This window comes from Trifolium pratense, linkage group LG6 (genome assembly GCF_020283565.1).
Source record: "Trifolium pratense cultivar HEN17-A07 linkage group LG6, ARS_RC_1.1, whole genome shotgun sequence".
NCBI classification, from domain to species: domain Eukaryota; kingdom Viridiplantae; phylum Streptophyta; class Magnoliopsida; order Fabales; family Fabaceae; genus Trifolium; species Trifolium pratense.
In genome coordinates, this window is record NC_060064.1 from 34,843,472 (window position 1) to 34,860,725 (window position 17,254).

At 34.2% G+C, this 17,254-nt stretch overlaps 3 protein-coding genes and 1 pseudogene across 3 annotated transcripts; 2 read left to right on the top strand and 2 right to left on the bottom strand.

Moving 5' to 3' along the window:
- The first annotated feature begins 337 nt into the window (after positions 1-337).
- On the top strand, positions 338-4,587 carry LOC123890721 (mannose-6-phosphate isomerase 1-like). The gene is made up of 5 exons (XM_045940377.1): positions 338-1,159; positions 1,795-1,962; positions 3,060-3,272; positions 3,511-3,777; positions 4,065-4,587. The coding sequence occupies exons 1-5, from the start codon at positions 842-844 to the stop codon at positions 4,371-4,373; spliced, it is 1,275 nt and encodes a 424-aa protein (XP_045796333.1). The 5' UTR covers positions 338-841; the 3' UTR covers positions 4,374-4,587.
- A 584-nt stretch (positions 4,588-5,171) lies between these two features.
- Positions 5,172-9,132, bottom strand: LOC123890722. The gene is made up of 8 exons (XM_045940378.1): positions 8,701-9,132; positions 7,319-7,363; positions 7,070-7,199; positions 6,460-6,523; positions 6,297-6,345; positions 6,116-6,213; positions 5,754-5,892; positions 5,172-5,593 (listed from the first exon to the last, which is right to left on the bottom strand). Exons 1-8 carry the CDS (start codon positions 9,055-9,057, stop codon positions 5,447-5,449), a joined length of 1,029 nt encoding a protein of 342 aa, XP_045796334.1. The 5' UTR covers positions 9,058-9,132; the 3' UTR covers positions 5,172-5,446.
- Positions 9,133-10,141: 1,009 nt separating this feature from the next.
- Positions 10,142-12,890, top strand: LOC123890723. The gene is made up of 3 exons (XM_045940379.1): positions 10,142-10,292; positions 12,090-12,340; positions 12,583-12,890. Exons 2-3 carry the CDS (start codon positions 12,092-12,094, stop codon positions 12,589-12,591), a joined length of 258 nt encoding a protein of 85 aa, XP_045796335.1. The 5' UTR covers positions 10,142-10,292; positions 12,090-12,091; the 3' UTR covers positions 12,592-12,890.
- A 582-nt stretch (positions 12,891-13,472) lies between these two features.
- Positions 13,473-17,219, bottom strand: LOC123892163 (annotated as a pseudogene).
- Positions 17,220-17,254: the final 35 nt, after the last annotated feature.

Sequence of the window (17,254 nt, forward strand, 5' to 3'; positions counted from 1 at the left end):
AAAAATATATGATCAAATTCTCTCATAAAATAATATATGGTCAAATTCTGCCACAAAATAAAATATGGACAAATTATAAACAAAATAATAAGTTATCGAAAACTAACACATAAAATAGAGATGGAAGTTAGAATTCCAATCATAACATTCCACTTAATAATTTTACAAGGTAAAGCAAAATTGATACCCAATTAATTGATCTCTTTATCACGTGTATCATTTATTCCTAATTAGTGAAGTCTTTGGTCTAAACCCATTATTCAAAGGAGTAGAGCCCACTAAATAATCCCCATGTTTAAAAAACACTATAAAAAAATATTGACATTCGGTCAAAAATAACAATTCAAAAAATATTGTACCAAAATAAATATTTCACAAAAGAAAAAAAAAGGACAAAAATTAGTACGACGAAGAAGAAGGTTCATACATAAATCTCGTCGAAAAGAAATGAACATTTGTGTCTTCGCGCATGAAATTTCTTGTTCTTGTTTCTTACACAAAGGTACTACTGTCTCTCTGTCTGTCACTAGTAGTAACATCTACATCAACACCAATTCAAACCGTGTTCAACAAGATAAGATTCACAATTTCACAATCATCTTCAAGAACAAGAACAAAGAACAAGACACAATTCACCGCTTCCTTTTTCCCTCTCTTCCGCAATCTTTCTCTCTCTAAAACCCATCTTCAAATACCCCCACCCCCCCCAATGACTCAATCTCAATTTCATCAATACCCATTTTCATTTTCTTGCTTTTCTTTCATTCTATAACAAACCCATTTTCACAATCTTTTTCAATTCAATTGAATTGAATCTTCCCATTAAGGAATACTACTAACAATGGAAGAAGATTCAATTCATCATTCACTTCAAAAACTTCATTGTTCTGTTAAGAATTATGATTGGGGTTTACCAGGTCAACTATCTCAGGTTGCTAAATTATCTGAACTTAATTCTGGGGTTCAATTTGATCCAATGAAGCCTTATGCTGAACTTTGGATTGGTACTCATGAGTCTGGTCCTTCTTTTCTTGTTAATGATAATGGTGGTGGTGATGGTGAAACTGTTAGTCTTAAAGATTGGATTTTTGATAACCCTGATTTGCTTGGGGATAAAGTTGTTCAGAAATGGGGTTCTGATCTACCTTTCTTGTTTAAGGTATGTTATGTGATTTCATCACCCTTTGTTTTTTATGGTTTGTTTGTTAATTACTCATTGGTGTAAATTTATTGATTGGTTTTACTTACTCGTAACTAATCTCTGTCCGAGAACCTGAATAACTTTAGTCTATGAACCCGAGACCTTGTTTAAGGGATTCGAGTTCAGTTCCGCTTGGACTAATGTGATGTTGAAGACCCTTTATTTTTGGTTTAAATGGTTGTTTGGATATTATGAAAAGGTTGAATTTTGGTGTTGTTTTTTATGTAGCACTGACACTTGAGATGGAACACATCTCTGAGTGTCTATTTTTGTCTGACATGTGCCAATTGTTCAACGCGCTGATATGACACCGACACATGTGATTATATTTAGTAACTCGATTTTCGTAAAAAATTACTTGTGTTAATGTTATTTCTTAGTGTCTTATTGAAGTCGTGTCTGATTGAAGGCGTGTCTGATGTTGTGTGACATGTGCCAATTATTCAACACTGTGACACATGTGATTATGTTTAATTGCTCCATTTTCTCAAATTATTACTCGTGTTAATGTCAAGTTTGATGTCTTTTAGGATGTGGTGCTTTTTTAGATTTTATGAAAAGGCTGAATTTTTGTGCTGTTTTTCATGTGTTAGGTGTTGTCTGTGGGGAAGGCTTTGTCTATACAAGCTCACCCTGATAAGGAGTTGGCTCGGATGCTACATAAATTGCATCCTGATGTGTATAAAGATGGGAATCATAAACCTGAGATGGCTCTTGCAATGACAGATTTTGAGGCTCTTTGTGGATTTATCACTCTTAAGGTAGTACTTAATTATTCTGTAGAGTTTTAATTATTTATTGAATTTTTTTTTTTTTTTTAGGATTATGAGAATAACAAAACTGGCTTTTGATTTCATTGACTGTGTCAAGAATGGTTCATTGTTTATGTTTAGGGAACTGATTGTGATGTCTTTCTAATTTAAAATAGTTATTGTGAATTTGAGTCTTATTATTAAGATGAAAATTTTGGTGTTATTATCTTGAGTTTTATGTCTTTAGTATTGTTATTGATGACAAGTAAATTACAGATTTTTTATGAATTTGTTGATGATTTGATTTGTTAATTTAAGGTAGCTTCTTTTAAAAGTTTAAAATATTCAGTACTCATTAGTGTGATTGGAACTGCTTATCTGTTAGGTATAATTCCTTAATGATGTGACTGAGTGAAACCATTTTCTTTTCACTTTAATTTTATTCATATGTCAATATCATTATCTCTGGTTCAAAGGCTTCTTTCTGATGCAATACAACCTGTGATATCCTAACTTACAAGAGCTACATGTGAAAATTTTCAAATGATAACTGTTTCGGCTTCTTTTTTTTTTTTTTAATCTTAACCCTCTGCTTCCTTGGGGAAAGGGACCGTAATAATCCATAATTGGACTGGGGAGTAAGTTAATAAAGCAAGTGTTTGTTATAGAGCAAAATAGGTAAAAATTTGGTATCTTTTTACTATAGATCTGTTTGTTTGCAACTGTCAAGCTGAAGTTTGCCGCATTAGTTTTAGGTATCTTTGAGAATGAATTTTGCTTCGAGGGGATTGTGATTACTATTCAAAAATTGGTTGTTACTATTTTGTGCCATGCCTCTCCACACGATGTGTATTTGTTAATTGGTGTAACAGTGCTCAGCTTAGATTTATGGATGTAGGGAACCGATTTAATTAACTTACAAGTTCGAATTTCGGTCATGGTCATTTCTGTCAAAAAGACTGTTGCCTAAGTTGCTTTTGAACTGCTTGAAAACGGAAACCTTACTCAGAGAATAATTTTATAGTTTGACACAAATAGAATTTTTTTTAATGATTGATTCTAATGCTTCATTGTCAATGAATAATTTTCTGTCTTTCTCTATTTAGGAACTTAAGGCTGTGATTCATACCGTTCCCGAAGTTGTAGACCTAGTTGGTGCTGAAAATGCAAACCTGGTGTTACAAACTAGTGAACAGAATGGTGAACAGAAGGTTAAACCTGTTCTACAGGCAGTGTTCACTCACTTTATGTCAGCTAGTAAAGAGATAGTAACTGATGCAGTAAACAGATTGATAAATCGACTGCACAAGGAAAGTGAGGTTAGTTGATTACTTATTCTGTTTGGTTTTAAGAGTTTGGCTTGGACGCTAAATCTATTCTTGTCGATTTATTCCTTTTGTCTTGTAAAGTTAGTTCGATAATATACACTCTTCGCGAACGTGGCTGGAAAATCGTCCAGAGGTGGATGACAAATCTGTTCCCCCAATTGTTATCTTTTGAATAGCACAGTTCAATAGCACAATTGGTTGATACCGAACTATTCTCGTTTTGTATCAGGTGAGGCTGTTGACAGAAAAGGAGCTACTGGTGCTGCGGTTGGAGAATCAATACCCATCTGATATTGGTGTGATAGCGGCTTTCTTTCTAAACCATGTAAAACTCAATCCTGGTGAAGCATTGTACCTCGGGGCAAACGAACCTCATGCGTATTTATCAGGCGAGTGTGTCGAATGCATGGCAACATCTGACAATGTTGTCCGAGCTGGCCTTACTCCCAAATTCATAGATGTCCAGACTCTTTGTTCCATGCTCACATACAAGCAGGTAAATCATATATCAGAATGAATTTAAGCTCTCACAACATGAAGTTTGTCATATAACTGCTTATGGATAAGCTATTTTTATAACAACCTATGGCATGTCGTAAACCGTTTCCATAAGCTCTCTCATACAGTCTTGCAAGTGCTTATGCCGGTATACTAGTTGGCATATTGTTGATATTAAACACACATTTATCATGGAAGACAGTTTTCGAAACGAAACTTAATAGGTGGTTTGAGTACACGAGACTCGGTTTTAAACTCACTTTCTCATTATCTATTTTCTCACAGGGTTTTCCTGAGATTTTGCGAGGAGTTTCTATGAATCCATATGTAAATAAATATATCCCGCCGTTCGAGGAATTTGAGATTGACCATTGTGTTCTCCCGAAAGGAGAAAGAGTGGTATTTCCGTCTGTTCCAGGTCCTTCCATCTTTTTGGTCACGGCTGGAGAAGGAATGATGAATACAGGATCACCCAAAGTTTATAAAACCACTGAAGGTGATGTTCTTTTCGCTCCTGCTGGCACCGAGGTTAGCGTTTCGAGTGAATCCGAGTTGCATCTGTACAGAACAGGGATTAATAGCAAGTTTTTTTAAGATTCTTAAGTTTAGCAAGTGTTTTAATTGTTATTTTTGTCATATTGTTTATTATTTTTGTCATATGAGAATCAAATAATGAAATTCTGTGTTATATGTAATAGCAGAAGTTTAGTGTACATGTAACAGAAATAAGATGATCACATGTAACAGCAATAAGATCACATAGAAGCTGAGAGAAAAGTTCATTATAGAGAGGTTTATTCTAATGTTATTTGTTTATTATTTATCAATTTATTTTAGTTGTGCCAGAGGATTTTGTTTTTGTCCGTAGACGAAGTGACAAACACCACTGAAATTCACATACAACTTAGAAGTTCATTCTACTTAAAGACGTTCAATCTAACAATATGAAGATCAGCAGTTAGGGGTGTTGAGATGGTGGACTTAAACTAAATATAATCTTTTAAGCTAATAATAATAATAATAATAAATTTTTTGGGTCAACTATGGAGATAATTATTAAATACAATTATGATGTAAACGAAAAGTTTGATACTTTGATTGCAATAGCAAGCAAGAAGACAAAGTCAACCATCTAGAAATTCCAAAAGTAGTACTTTGAACACAATTAAAGATTTTAGATATATGATTAAGAAGCACATGTTAGTCAATGTCAAAGTAATTACTAGTTGTCTTTTCAAAATTAAATAATAGTGGTAGCTTTGAGTAGCATGTAGTATACATAATTTAGTAGAAAATGGTTTATAGAAACTAAACAAGGAAACAATTAGACAAATAATAAGTAAATATTAAGGAAACAATTTGAGCAATGAAAGACACATTTGATGACCAAACTGAGTAAAAAAAACATTTATGTATGTTTTTGTAATTTTAACACATTCAAAAACTATTGTAATAATGTCGCGGCGGCGCCTTTCCAAATACACAACAAATCTGATAAGGAAATGAGTTTTTACACAAATCATATCTCTCTGTGACACTATTTGGACCCTCCTTTGTTGCCTTAGCTTGAAGCTTAGTGAAACTATTCAATCATTTGTAATGAGTTGAAGCAACAATCATCATTTCTAGAAAAATGAATCAAACATTTCCTCTAATTTTTCCTCTTTTTACTTGTGTAAACCATTTAGCCATGAAAGTATAACTTCTGCACCTTTGTCCCATGAAGTGTCCAACATCATGTCATGAGCAACTCCTTCAACACATACAGGTGACACACCATAAAATTCTGCTGTTTCTTTGAGTCCCTCAGCATCCTATAACACCAACAAATGCGGTAAACTACCTTAAGATAGGATGCATAAGCTACGTTATTTTATCTTTTGTTATAGAAATAGTTTATACATAATCACTTATCTGATAAGTGTTAAATTAAGTTATTTATCCAAACATGAACTTATTAGACATATAATTTACCACAATGAAATCGTTGTTTGCACCCAAAACAAGAACTTCTAGAGGGAGATTTGGCACTGATGGAACTGGAAGTGAAGCATTCAGTTTTCTTAAATCAAACAATGGCATCCGAGAACTTTCTTTCATTAGTTCTTGATATCTGAAATATTTAAGAAAAAACAAAGGTTTTGTTCCTTCAATAAGCTTCAAAACCAACAAATATAATAGAGGATAGAAACCGCCCTAACTCAACTTAGGAACACATTTTCCGGCCATATCATGTGTGACTCTCAACACAAATCTAGTGACTACCGTCAATATTTCATAAAGCAGCATTTTTTCGAGTCATGTTGCAATAGCAAGTGTTCATGAAAGAAATAAACCTTTTAACAACATGATCCTCCATCGTGCCCGAGAAAAATGTTTCTCTGCAAAGAGAAAGAGAGCTTTGAAAACCTTTTGCTGCCAAGCTGTATGTCACCTGCCAAATAGTAGATACATACACATATAAGAAGATAAATACAGGAACATTCACATTATACAGAGAGAAGTCAATGAAATTACCTTGAAGGCAGCGATTGGCTTCGAAATGAGATATCGCCAGACTAGTCCACTGATAAAAATAGAGAGAAAAATTTCAACCATTGTAGCCAAATTTAATGATTCTTTATCTTTCTCTATCTTGAAAAATAAAAATAGTTAAACACTAGAAAATTTAGTTAGTTACCTGTTACCAGAAGGAGGTACAGAACAAACAAGGACAGCTCCTCTAAGCTCCGGGTATAAGTTTTCTATTGTAGAATCAAGCTCAAACAGAATTAGCACGACCAATAAAAACTGAAAAGTCACCGTACACATGTGCATGCACGCGTCTGTGATGAAAAAGTGTGTGTGATGTGTGTGTGTGACATTCCACTCATCCAACCTCTTTGCAAACTTGTACAAACAATCCCACAAAGATAGTGAACTCAATTATCGAAGATATTAGGAATCGGGTGACGATTCTCTCTTCAACAGACAGATAGATAAATAGACAATCTGATAGACAGATTATGGCTTCCTCACTATCAGCTAGCTCCGACAGGCCAAGAACTACTTTCAAGCCGAATCAAGTGTATCATAAAGAATTTTCTTTTTCTATTGATTCTTTTGGATTAGATCAAAAACAATTTTTAAATGAGATATTCAACTCCAGGGATGTGTATGCATGTTTTTTTAAAGCAACACCTTTTATTTGGCCATATTCACTACGATGTTTTCATGCATGGTAACAAGACCCTCTAACTCAACCATTTCCCAACAAGCAAAAGCACGAATACGCGACAATAATAAAGTACCTTTGAGTTTGTTATTTCCTAAATTGGAAATATAATACTGAATAATAAGTCCTCCAAATGAATGTCCGAGCAATACAGGTGGCGATCTGATATTTCGATGAATAAAATCTGCAACATCTCTTGCATGTGTCTACTGCAAAACATGATACAAATAAGTCCATAATAATGAAAAAATGTCCAAATTATGACACCAAAATTAAAAGTTGATATATGAATAACTCTAAACTAGTAAAGGGTGAGACACTATACCTGAAGTGTACCAGCAACTGTATCTTCTGGTTCATCACTTTCGCCCTGCTCATGTAGAATACATAAGAACAGTTACAGATAATCAAATGAACAACATGAAATTACCAAGAGTATATAATATAAACATCACTTGTTAAAAAACACAGATGACAATGATGGCGCTACGGAAGCAATTTCGATGTCTAAGCCAACTGACAGTATATAATCCTAAGACCGTGATAGAAACTGGTACGGTGGTACCACAGAAAGACTTTATTGATACCAGTTATGGAGAATTATTCACAACCAGAATGTTTCATCAACAAAGAAATAAGGCCTAGACTCGGGTTCTTCTCCAAGTTTTAGAGAGCTTGATCTCTCCCTCCCAATGACCACTCAATAACTTCTTGATAACAAACTACGTCTTGTCCTTTTCCTATTTATTCTTATTACAAACACACACTGACAAACACAATTAATTGATAAAAACATAAGTGCAACTAACTGTCTTATATATCATTACGGCAACAAAATTGACCAAATTCAGTTTTATTATTATTCACGGCCTCTCCATATATAATGTTTGTTAATGAGAGGTCTAACAGACTAGTGCTCTGACATGCTACACTTCACTTGATCCGACAATCATGAAGCTTATAGAAACACTTATGACATGTCCACGAGTTGTTTTCAGTTTATTTTAATAAGCTCTCCAGGATTGCTTATAAAAACAGCATATACCTTATATGAAAAACAGACCGTAAAGTAAGAGTTCTTCAAATTACCTAAAATTAGTCCTAATGTGGTAGGGATGCAAGTAACGACAATCTCACAACACCAAACATTACAATACATTGAACACAAACATGCAGTCTATGGCATTTGCATGCACAATATTGCATTTGGATTCAGTGCCTAACTTACATATATGTTTTCTCTTGTTTTAGACAGCTTGTACTTGAGACTAAAAGTTGTCAAGTGGTTTAGTGAGGTACAAGAAGTTCAGTTTTTATCCGGTCCTTGTCCCCCAATTTGTCCGGTGATTCAATCCCATGAACAGCTTAAAATCAAATACAATTGTCCTGTCTAGTCCCTTATTTTTTAGCAGATCAAACATACTCTTAGTTTCTTAACAAAAGGACACTTGTTACTTGTTAGCATGACTCATTCTAAATTTCTACTTAGATGTGACACTTTCCCACACTAGCAATTTCCTATGGTAAACTCTAAATTCCAAACAAGTCTTTCACATACATAAAACATTATTATGATGAAAGTGCTCCCACATGTCTCATATATAAACAAAGATTCATCTTTTCGGGTTCGTTGAATAACCGATGTATCTGGTTATTCAACGAACTTGAAAAAGAGTAATTTAGATAGAGAAAGAGTAATACTAATACCTGTCCTAAGAAAGAAAGGGCATAGCAATCATATCCAGATTCAGAAAAGAAAGGCAACCATTGTTCAGCCCAACACCAAGCAGCATGATAACTTCCATGAACAAACACCAAAGAGTAATGCTTTTCATTTTCAACATCATTTCTACTTTCCTTATTCTTCTTCTGAACAATGACCTCCATGTTCAGACCAGAAGGAAGCTTATGGAAAATACGAGACTGCCCTTCCTTTAGATTGTAAGGAACACCCATCTTCTCCTTCTTATGCACTGCTACTGTTACAGCCTTATTGTTATAATTGTAAGAAGAAAACTTGAAAATTGAAGAAACACAAACACCCATTGTCATTGCCATTGCCATTGTTGCTGTTGCAACTTTCTTCTTCAAAGTTTTTTCCTTTCTTCTTCCCCTTCCTTACAAAAGTAATAATTGCTTTATTACCATTTTGTTTTGGACTTTTGGGATAAATAAAAGTCTATTTTTTTGACAATAAGTAAAAGACTATATTTTTATTTTTTAACTTTTTTGAAAGTTTATATTTTTCGGGGAAACATTTTTTTATACCCAATACTATTATAAAAAAAATAATTATTATTTATTTTATCTTGGAATTAATTCAATAGTCTATGTATCTTATCTTAATTGACAATACTCATATTAATTATTGATTCGGATTAATTTTCTCCTATACACCCTTAAGTTTAGCTAGACTCAAACTCAGAATGTCTTAAAAAATTTACTTTTATTAAGCTTATTAAGTACTTGAGTTCAATTTGCTCAAAAAAAAAAAATACTTGAGTTCAATTGTTTAATTTGTCGAAATATGTTCTAAAAAAAATTAAATTTTTGGTAAATGCAAATCAAGTTTACTATAATAGAAATATGATTTTGGCAAAAACCAAAGTGGAAGAGTTAAAAAAAAAACCAAAATAAAAATGTTTTTGGTAAACTAAAGTAGAAATATGTACTTATAAATTTGAAATGATTTTGTTCAAAAATGATATTTTATTTCTTCAAAAAGTTGTAAGAGATGAAGAGAGCATCACTTATTTATTTGGTCACAATCACAACTTCAAATAAATTTACAAGTAAATAATTTATATTTTTGTGTTTTTCTAAATTATATTTATATTTAAGGTTGTGACCAAAACATACATTGCAGGAGATATAAATAGGGAAGGAAGTTACTTTTGCCGCTCTATCAGTTACTTAAACATTGTCCGTTATTTAATAGCGAATAATATTTTTTTGGAAAATGCTAAATAGTGCCCCCGAGGCACTATTTAAGGAACCAAATATAGTAATATTACATTGGAGTTTGTGCAGTCAACATCTCGAAAGTGTAAACAGTGCTATTTTTTTCCCTAAAATTTCACATTTTATAGCATCCACTACTTAAGTAGCGTATGAGTAAAAATAGGACGCGTGAGTAAGTGATTTGCGACAAAAGGTAGGTTTGGATCTGAAAGCCCAATAATAGCTAAATGGACCGGTAGATAAGCCTTGTATTAAATTGAATTCTGTGACTGCCGCAAAACGGTAGCTGAATCGTGTCGTTTTTGAGCTGCTTCGCTCTGGTCTTCTGGGTCAACAAGGTAAACGGAAAAACCTTTTGATTTTCTTCACTCAATGAGTTTTCTGTTCAATTATGTGTGCTTTTGTTATATTCATTCAATCACTGTCTTTGGTTGTTTCAGTTAGTTGAAATTTGTAAGACGTTATTGTTGTTTTTGTTATTACTATCTGAAGATATTAACTGTTTGATGAAATGTCTCTGTGTGTTTTTGGTATTAGGATATGCTTTTGAATATTGGGTTCAGTTTAGTTTAACATTTGGACAGTTGACTTTACATTCCTAGGATTAGGCATGTCGGACACCGACACATAATTCCATTGAATTATGTCATTTTCTTAAATTATTATCGGTGTCGATGTGGCATGTTCGATGTTAGTGTCTGTGTCTGTGTCAGTGTCCATGCTTCATAGGTTTCTATATAATTAGTTAATTGGTTCAACCTAGAGCTATTTGGATCGATTTATTTGAGTTTGTACACTGACATAACCACCTGTGAGACTGTTTGAGAGACCTTATGGAAACAACTTATGATATGTCTATAAGCTATGAAGCACAAACACAGACGCCAGACACAACATGAACACTGACATGTTGACAACGATAATAATTTGTGAAATTGACATAATCATTGAAATCATGTGTCGGTGTTAGACACTGCGACACACGTCCGATACCAGGACACACCTAATCTTAGGAATGTATGTACTTCATAGTCTATAAGTTGTTTTTATTATGGAAATTTTCAATAAGTTCTTTAGGATAGCTTATAAAAACAACTTATACACAAACAACTTATAGCTTATATGAAATGAAAGCATATTGAATTTATTTTGTCCTTTGTAACAGAAATTCTTTATACACAAACAATTATATGATAGGCATTTACGCTTAATGGTTTATTCTTTGGACTTAATTCCTTCATTTGTTTGTTTGGTTATAGTGATTTAGAATATTGGGTTGAGTCAGCCTTCTGAGTAGCAATAGCTTAAAGTTTTCAATAACCACTTATAAACAAGCAGCACTGTGAAAAAGTTTGGTTTTAATGTAGCTATGAAATTTTTCAGAAGCATTTTTTCGTTAGTTAAGAAACAAATACCTTTCTGGCTTTCTCAGTTGAAGAGCCCTCATTAGTTTGAAAGTAGTCCAAATTGAGCCATTGTTCAGCTTGATTTGGAGTCACATACGGCTTTGTCTCAACTGAAATATGGACTCAGAGGGCTTTGGAGGGAAGGGCAGGGAGAAAAAGGGAGGAAAGTGTTTCACTTTATTTGGTTTTAGAGTATTATTATAAAAAGAAGAGTTGGATTTGAAAATTTATTCAAAACCCTTTAAAACCCTCCAAAGTCCTTCCTCAACAAGTTCCTCTTATGGAAAGATATGCCTTCATGTTAAGTGGAGGACTATTTTCCCTTCCCCTTTTCTCTTTAGTTTATCCTTAAAGCCCTCTCCAACTATGTATCACTGACACTTCAGACTTCAGAGTGTCCGGTATTCGGCATGTGTCAGTGTCTGACATATGTCAGTGCCGTGTCCGTTATCCGTGTCTCTGTCAATGCTTTGTAGTCCCCCTCCCTTTCCTGTTAAACTCCAAATAAAACTTTACAGTATGAAACTGAGAACAACTACTTCCATCTTAGTAAACCTCTAACACTGCCACCTGTGGTTAGTTTTGAAATTTTTTTGAGCTAATAATTTCCAGTTTGTTAATTGTTCTGTTGTCTTTGATTAGTATCATCATACATCAGTAATCAATGCTACTTTTAAATAATGAAGCACTTAACTGTCTATTTTGTTTCTTTAATCATTCAAAATACAGAGATGGAAACAGAATCATGTGAGGCAGTGCTTCCTAGATCTCAGGCGAATGCCACATTTCGTCTTGGCACAGAATCATACTCTGTTCAGGCAACTAATGGTTCTTCATTATCAGAGCAACTAGTTAACTTGAAAGAACAAAGCATGGCTGTATTGAAGGATTTCATAACAAAGCATAATGTTCCTCAAGATGTTCCCGACGAGTCGCTAGAAGCTTCTTCTTCAGATGATGATGATGCTAAGAAGCCTCAAGTAAAGTCTAAGAAACCTAAGTTTACTTAACTGTTGAAATATGTCAGAAATTTCTTAGTATTTTATCTGTGTACTGTGTGATTCTACAATTAATATGTAGTTTATTGAAAAAATTAAAAAATATTATTTGGTGGTAGAGAACACGAACCGATATGTAACTTTTTAGAAATATGATTGCTCCTTCATGTGTTTTTAGATGTTCTGCAGTTTACTTGCCTTAGTTTGAATGATTCTTTTTGCAGCTGAAGTAATCTTGGAACCGATGTTTTTAAAAACCGAAGTGTACATTGAATTGGCGAGACGTATGGATCATGATTGAACTGCTTTAAACTGCTCAAATTGAAACCAAACACTCCAATCAACTGTTGAACTTTCCAATTCAATTTGATTTGTAAAACATTTGTTGGAACTTTTTTTGTACTGGGATACATGACTGTGTAATTCATGCACTGTTAACAACTAAAGCATTATGCCTTAGGAGGTGGTTCTTATACTACAACAGTGGACTGCATCTTAACAAATGAAAATGTTTTGTAGTGAACTTAACTACCGTTGACCGTGCATTTTGGTTTGGAATACACATCCCAGGTCTATATCTTTGTTACCCCAATGGAGAAGCTATCTTTCTGACCAAAATGAATCCAATTTCACTTTTCCTTTCAAATTCAACTTGTTCACTGAATATTACTTTTTTATTCTACTTTATTAGAGGTGTATATCCATTGCACTTTGTTTGTCACTTGGGTTATATTTGTTCTAAAGTAAACTTACATCAAAATAGCATAATTTTGCTTCCTTTCATCATATTATTACTTTGAAATGATGAACACATTTAGCTAGAGAGGAAACTCATATCCATTGGAGAGATAATGACCATAAAAACAAGTCTCATGTTTATAACTCAAGTTTGTATCACAACTAATTTATTACCGTTGTTACAAGTATTTAAAATAACCTTTATAAACACCACCAAAACTGTCGATATTATAAACACCACGAAAACTAATTTGAAATATCGACAGTTGAAAACCGTGGCAGGGCACACTCACCTTGTCTGAATCTGCAAGTTTGTTTATTAATTCAGACTAACAACATATAAACTACAAATAAAGCACACTCTTACTAAAGGCAATCATCACAACAATAGGAAACAAGAACATATGAGAACAATAAATACAAAAAAAAAATATGTCTTTTTCTTTCAACTCAAAAGAACTTTTTAAACCATCCAAGTACCTGTGAGCTGAAAGTGCTTCCCAACGCCACTCCAGCAACAAGACCCCCTACATACCCAATCAAAATTACTTTCCAGTGAAACTCAAACAAAGATTCTGAGTCATGGTCACCATCAGAGGCAGGTGGAGAAAAGGAAGGTCCTGCATGATCTATACACTTCTTCGATAATTGATCCCCGTACAGGCCTTGGTTACCCCTCAAATGAAGTATCTTGGAATGTTGCAAACTGCTTATTCTGAGGTATAGGACCTGACAAATTGTTGAATGACACATTAAAGAATTCCAAAAAGGTAAGTTGTGTCAACTGTTGGTGAAGCTTCCCTGAAAGACTGTTGAGAAAAAGGTCCAATGCTTCGAGGTTTGAAAGCTTTCCTAAGGAAGATGGAATGCTTCCAATAAGGATGTTATTTGACAAATTGAGCAACACAAGACCCTTTAAGTCGCCTATGACTTTTGGGATATCTCTACTGATTTTGTTGCTTGAAATATCAATGGCTATCAAGCTGTAAAACTCTTGAAGCCTCTCATAAACAATCATCAGCCCTTTGTTTGACATTGTGAACAAATAAGACTTATTTATGGTTGCCGATATTTGTCATAGCTTGTAGAATCTTGATATAACTAATGTTTGCTCGTACTGTAATTGACTTGTGTTGAAAGTTTTCATTGCTTTCCAACTTTGGATCATTTCTGATGGAAAATTGCCAGAGAACTCATTGTGAGAAAGATCAATGATGTGAAGCTTGGGAAATGTGCATTTCATTTTTCCAGAGCACCTAATGTCTCCAAGAAATTCATTGTTACTTAAACCTAATACTTTCAACTCAGGTAAGTCTCCCATCTAGAATGGAAATGAATCATTGATATTGTCATGACTAACATCAAAGTACTCTAGTCTTCTACTGTTGATCAATTCTCTTGGCAACTTACCCTGCAGATTGTTGTTGCTGAGATCAATCATCTGAAGGGAATTTCCTATCATGTATGTTTGAGGAATGAGGCCAGACAGTTTGTTCCCTTTTAGCATCAGAGTATCTAAATATTGGCTAAAGTTCCCCAAACATGAGGGAATGAATATTGCCGCTTATGTTGTTGGACGATAAATCAAGTACTAGGAGTGATTAGAGGTTGCATATGGATGAGGATATTTCTCCATGAATTGTGGGAAACAACTAAGATTTGTAGACTTGCTTTTGTCCACAACCAATTGGGTATAGATCTTATATTGTTGTTTGACAACAGAAGATAATACAGATCACCGAGATGTCTTATAAATATCGGAATCTCAACTAAATTGCGTGATTGCAAACCTAAGAGTTGAATTCGAGAATCAGTCATATGAGAAGCAGGTTTCCCAAATGACAGTTTGTTGAATGATAAATCAAGCAAAACTAGTTTTTTGAGTTTTAGAAATGTGTCAAGCTCTAGTTTTCCATGCAACAAATTAGAGGGTAGGCTCAAGAAAACTAAATTTGTTAGGTTCATTATCCAAGATGGAATTTCACCCGTTATATTGCTATTTCCTGCACTTAATATTTCAAGTTGGGTAAGATTTGCAAAAGATAATGGGATGTCAGTGCCACTGCCAATATTGATTGATGATATATCCAAGCCAATTAATGATGAAAACTTACCTATCCATGAGATGTTCTCAATAGTAAATTCATTGAAACCAACATACAAGAAGCTTAGGTTCGCAAGATTTGCCAGGGATGTAGAAAGGTCCCCCCTAAATTTGTTATATGGAAAGTTTATCTTCTTGAGTTGTGTGAGGTTGCCAATTGAAGAAGGAATATACCCAAAAAAATGGCAACTTGAAATTGATAGTACCATAAAAACCTGTTTTATCAAGTGCTAATATGGTGAGTGAACTTGAATGAAACTCAGGCAACCTACCGCTGAGATTGGGGTTGTAACTCAATCCAAAAATTTCAAGTTTGGAAGTTGAAATACACCAACTGGAAATTCGCCATACAATTCAGAATTGTAAAGAGATAGTGCTTTCAATGAAGTTAGATTTGTGAGTGCATCTGGTAAAGTAGATGAAATAGTCACATAACTAAGAAAAAGTATCTCAAGTTTTGTTGAGTTTTGAATTATGCTTCTAAGACTGGACAATTCAAGTTGCAACAAATTGACTGCACTACTTTTCGGACTGTTTATAGCTCTAAGGCCTAGATCAAAAGACAACAACTTGGACAACTGTGAAACTTGTGGTGGAATTTTTCCAGAAAATATGCTAAGAGAAAGGTTCAAATATCTTAGTTTGAGAAAGCTCACCTATCTTGGACGGAATTTGAGAGTAATTGAAGTCATTGTCAGAAAGATCAAGATCTCGAAGGTGAAGAAGGCGGAAGAGACTGCTGTTTGCATCCATTGTACCATGGATTTGGCTGCTACTAAGATCAATGTGAATCACTTGAATTCATCTAGATTCTTCTAGAAACAAGATTAATCACCTAAAAAAATCTAAGGATTAGGAAGAAAAATATCTACCTTTATAGATTTATAGTAATTAGTGAGTAAAAAAATAACATATAGTGATGCCTTATCAAGAGAAAAAGACTTAGATGAATTTTGTTTTCCCTATTAAATTCAATCCAAGAATGTTGGCAGATCGCAGGTTTGTTGAACGCGGTTCAGCATCATGTTTGTAATCATCAATCTGCTGCAGCAGTGTTGTTCGAAAATATGAAACTGTGAGGACCGGCTGGTAGCAGGTCGGGTGGCAGTAATGGTGTGGAATGTGGGTACTGTTGCAGAATCGGAATAATTAGGTGTGGAATAATGATATATTAATCGCAGAACAGCTGGGGAAACCAGCATATAATATGTGGCAGGATTGTTACCAAGTTTATGTGCAGCAGAACCCGAAAAACGACAGCAATAGCAGGCCTAGATGTGATGCTTAACTAGTGCTAAATGCCATCATAGAATCCATTCCCTTTCAATAGTTGGTTTTGTGTTGCGATCGGTTTCCTCTACACTTTGCAACTTTTGCAGCCGTGGACTTATTGTGATTATCTATTTTGTGATTTTTTATCTTTTTCATTATTAGAATCTTTCTGTTAAGGCACATAATTTTATTATACTGGCTAATTTAATTATGCTAGATACAATCAAAGCACACTCTTACTAAATGCAATCAACAAAAGGATATATGACCCTTTTAAGCCATCCAAGTACATCCGAGTAGAAAGTGCTTCCCAATGCCACCCCGGCAACAAGACCGCCTACATACCCAATCAGAATTACATTCCAGTAAAGTTCAAAGAAGGATTCTGAATCATTGTCACCATCATCAGAGGCAGAAGGTGGAGAAAAAGAAGGCTCTATGTGATCTATACATTTGCTCAACAACTGATCCCCACACAGACCTTGGTTACCCTTAAATCAATTATCTTGGAATGTAGCAAACTGCTTATTCTGAGGTATAGGACCTGAGAGATTGTTGAAGGACACATTAAGGAACTCCAAAAAGTAAGTTGTGCCAACTGTTGGGGAATCTTTCCAGAAAGGCGGTTCAAAGAAAGATCCAACGCTTCAAGGTTTGTAAGCTTCCCTAACGAAGATGGAATGGTGCCAATAAGGATGTTATTTGATAAGTAGTTCCCGATCAAAATTCTAGTGAGGGACCTTCCATTTCTAATATCAATAGATTACACTCTCAGCTTTGCT

Bases quoted from the DNA above. Each gene is read 5' to 3' on its own strand.
- LOC123890721 (XM_045940377.1), top strand. From the start codon at position 842: ATGGAAGAAGATTCAATTCATCATTCACTTCAAAAACTTCATTGTTCT. The intron at 3,273-3,510 runs GTTAGTTGATTA...GTTTTGTATCAG, and splicing joins GACTGCACAAGGAAAGTGAG to GTGAGGCTGTTGACAGAAAA. The intron at 3,778-4,064 runs GTAAATCATATA...ATTTTCTCACAG, and splicing joins CCATGCTCACATACAAGCAG to GGTTTTCCTGAGATTTTGCG.
- LOC123890722 (XM_045940378.1), bottom strand. From the start codon at position 9,057: ATGGCAATGGCAATGACAATGGGTGTTTGTGTTTCTTCAATTTTCAAG. The intron at 7,364-8,700 runs GTATTAGTATTA...CTACATGAGCAG, and splicing joins CCCTTTCTTTCTTAGGACAG to GGCGAAAGTGATGAACCAGA. The intron at 5,893-6,115 runs GTTTATTTCTTT...TAAATATTTCAG, and splicing joins GAGGATCATGTTGTTAAAAG to ATATCAAGAACTAATGAAAG.
- LOC123890723 (XM_045940379.1), top strand. From the start codon at position 12,092: ATGGAAACAGAATCATGTGAGGCAGTGCTTCCTAGATCTCAGGCGAAT.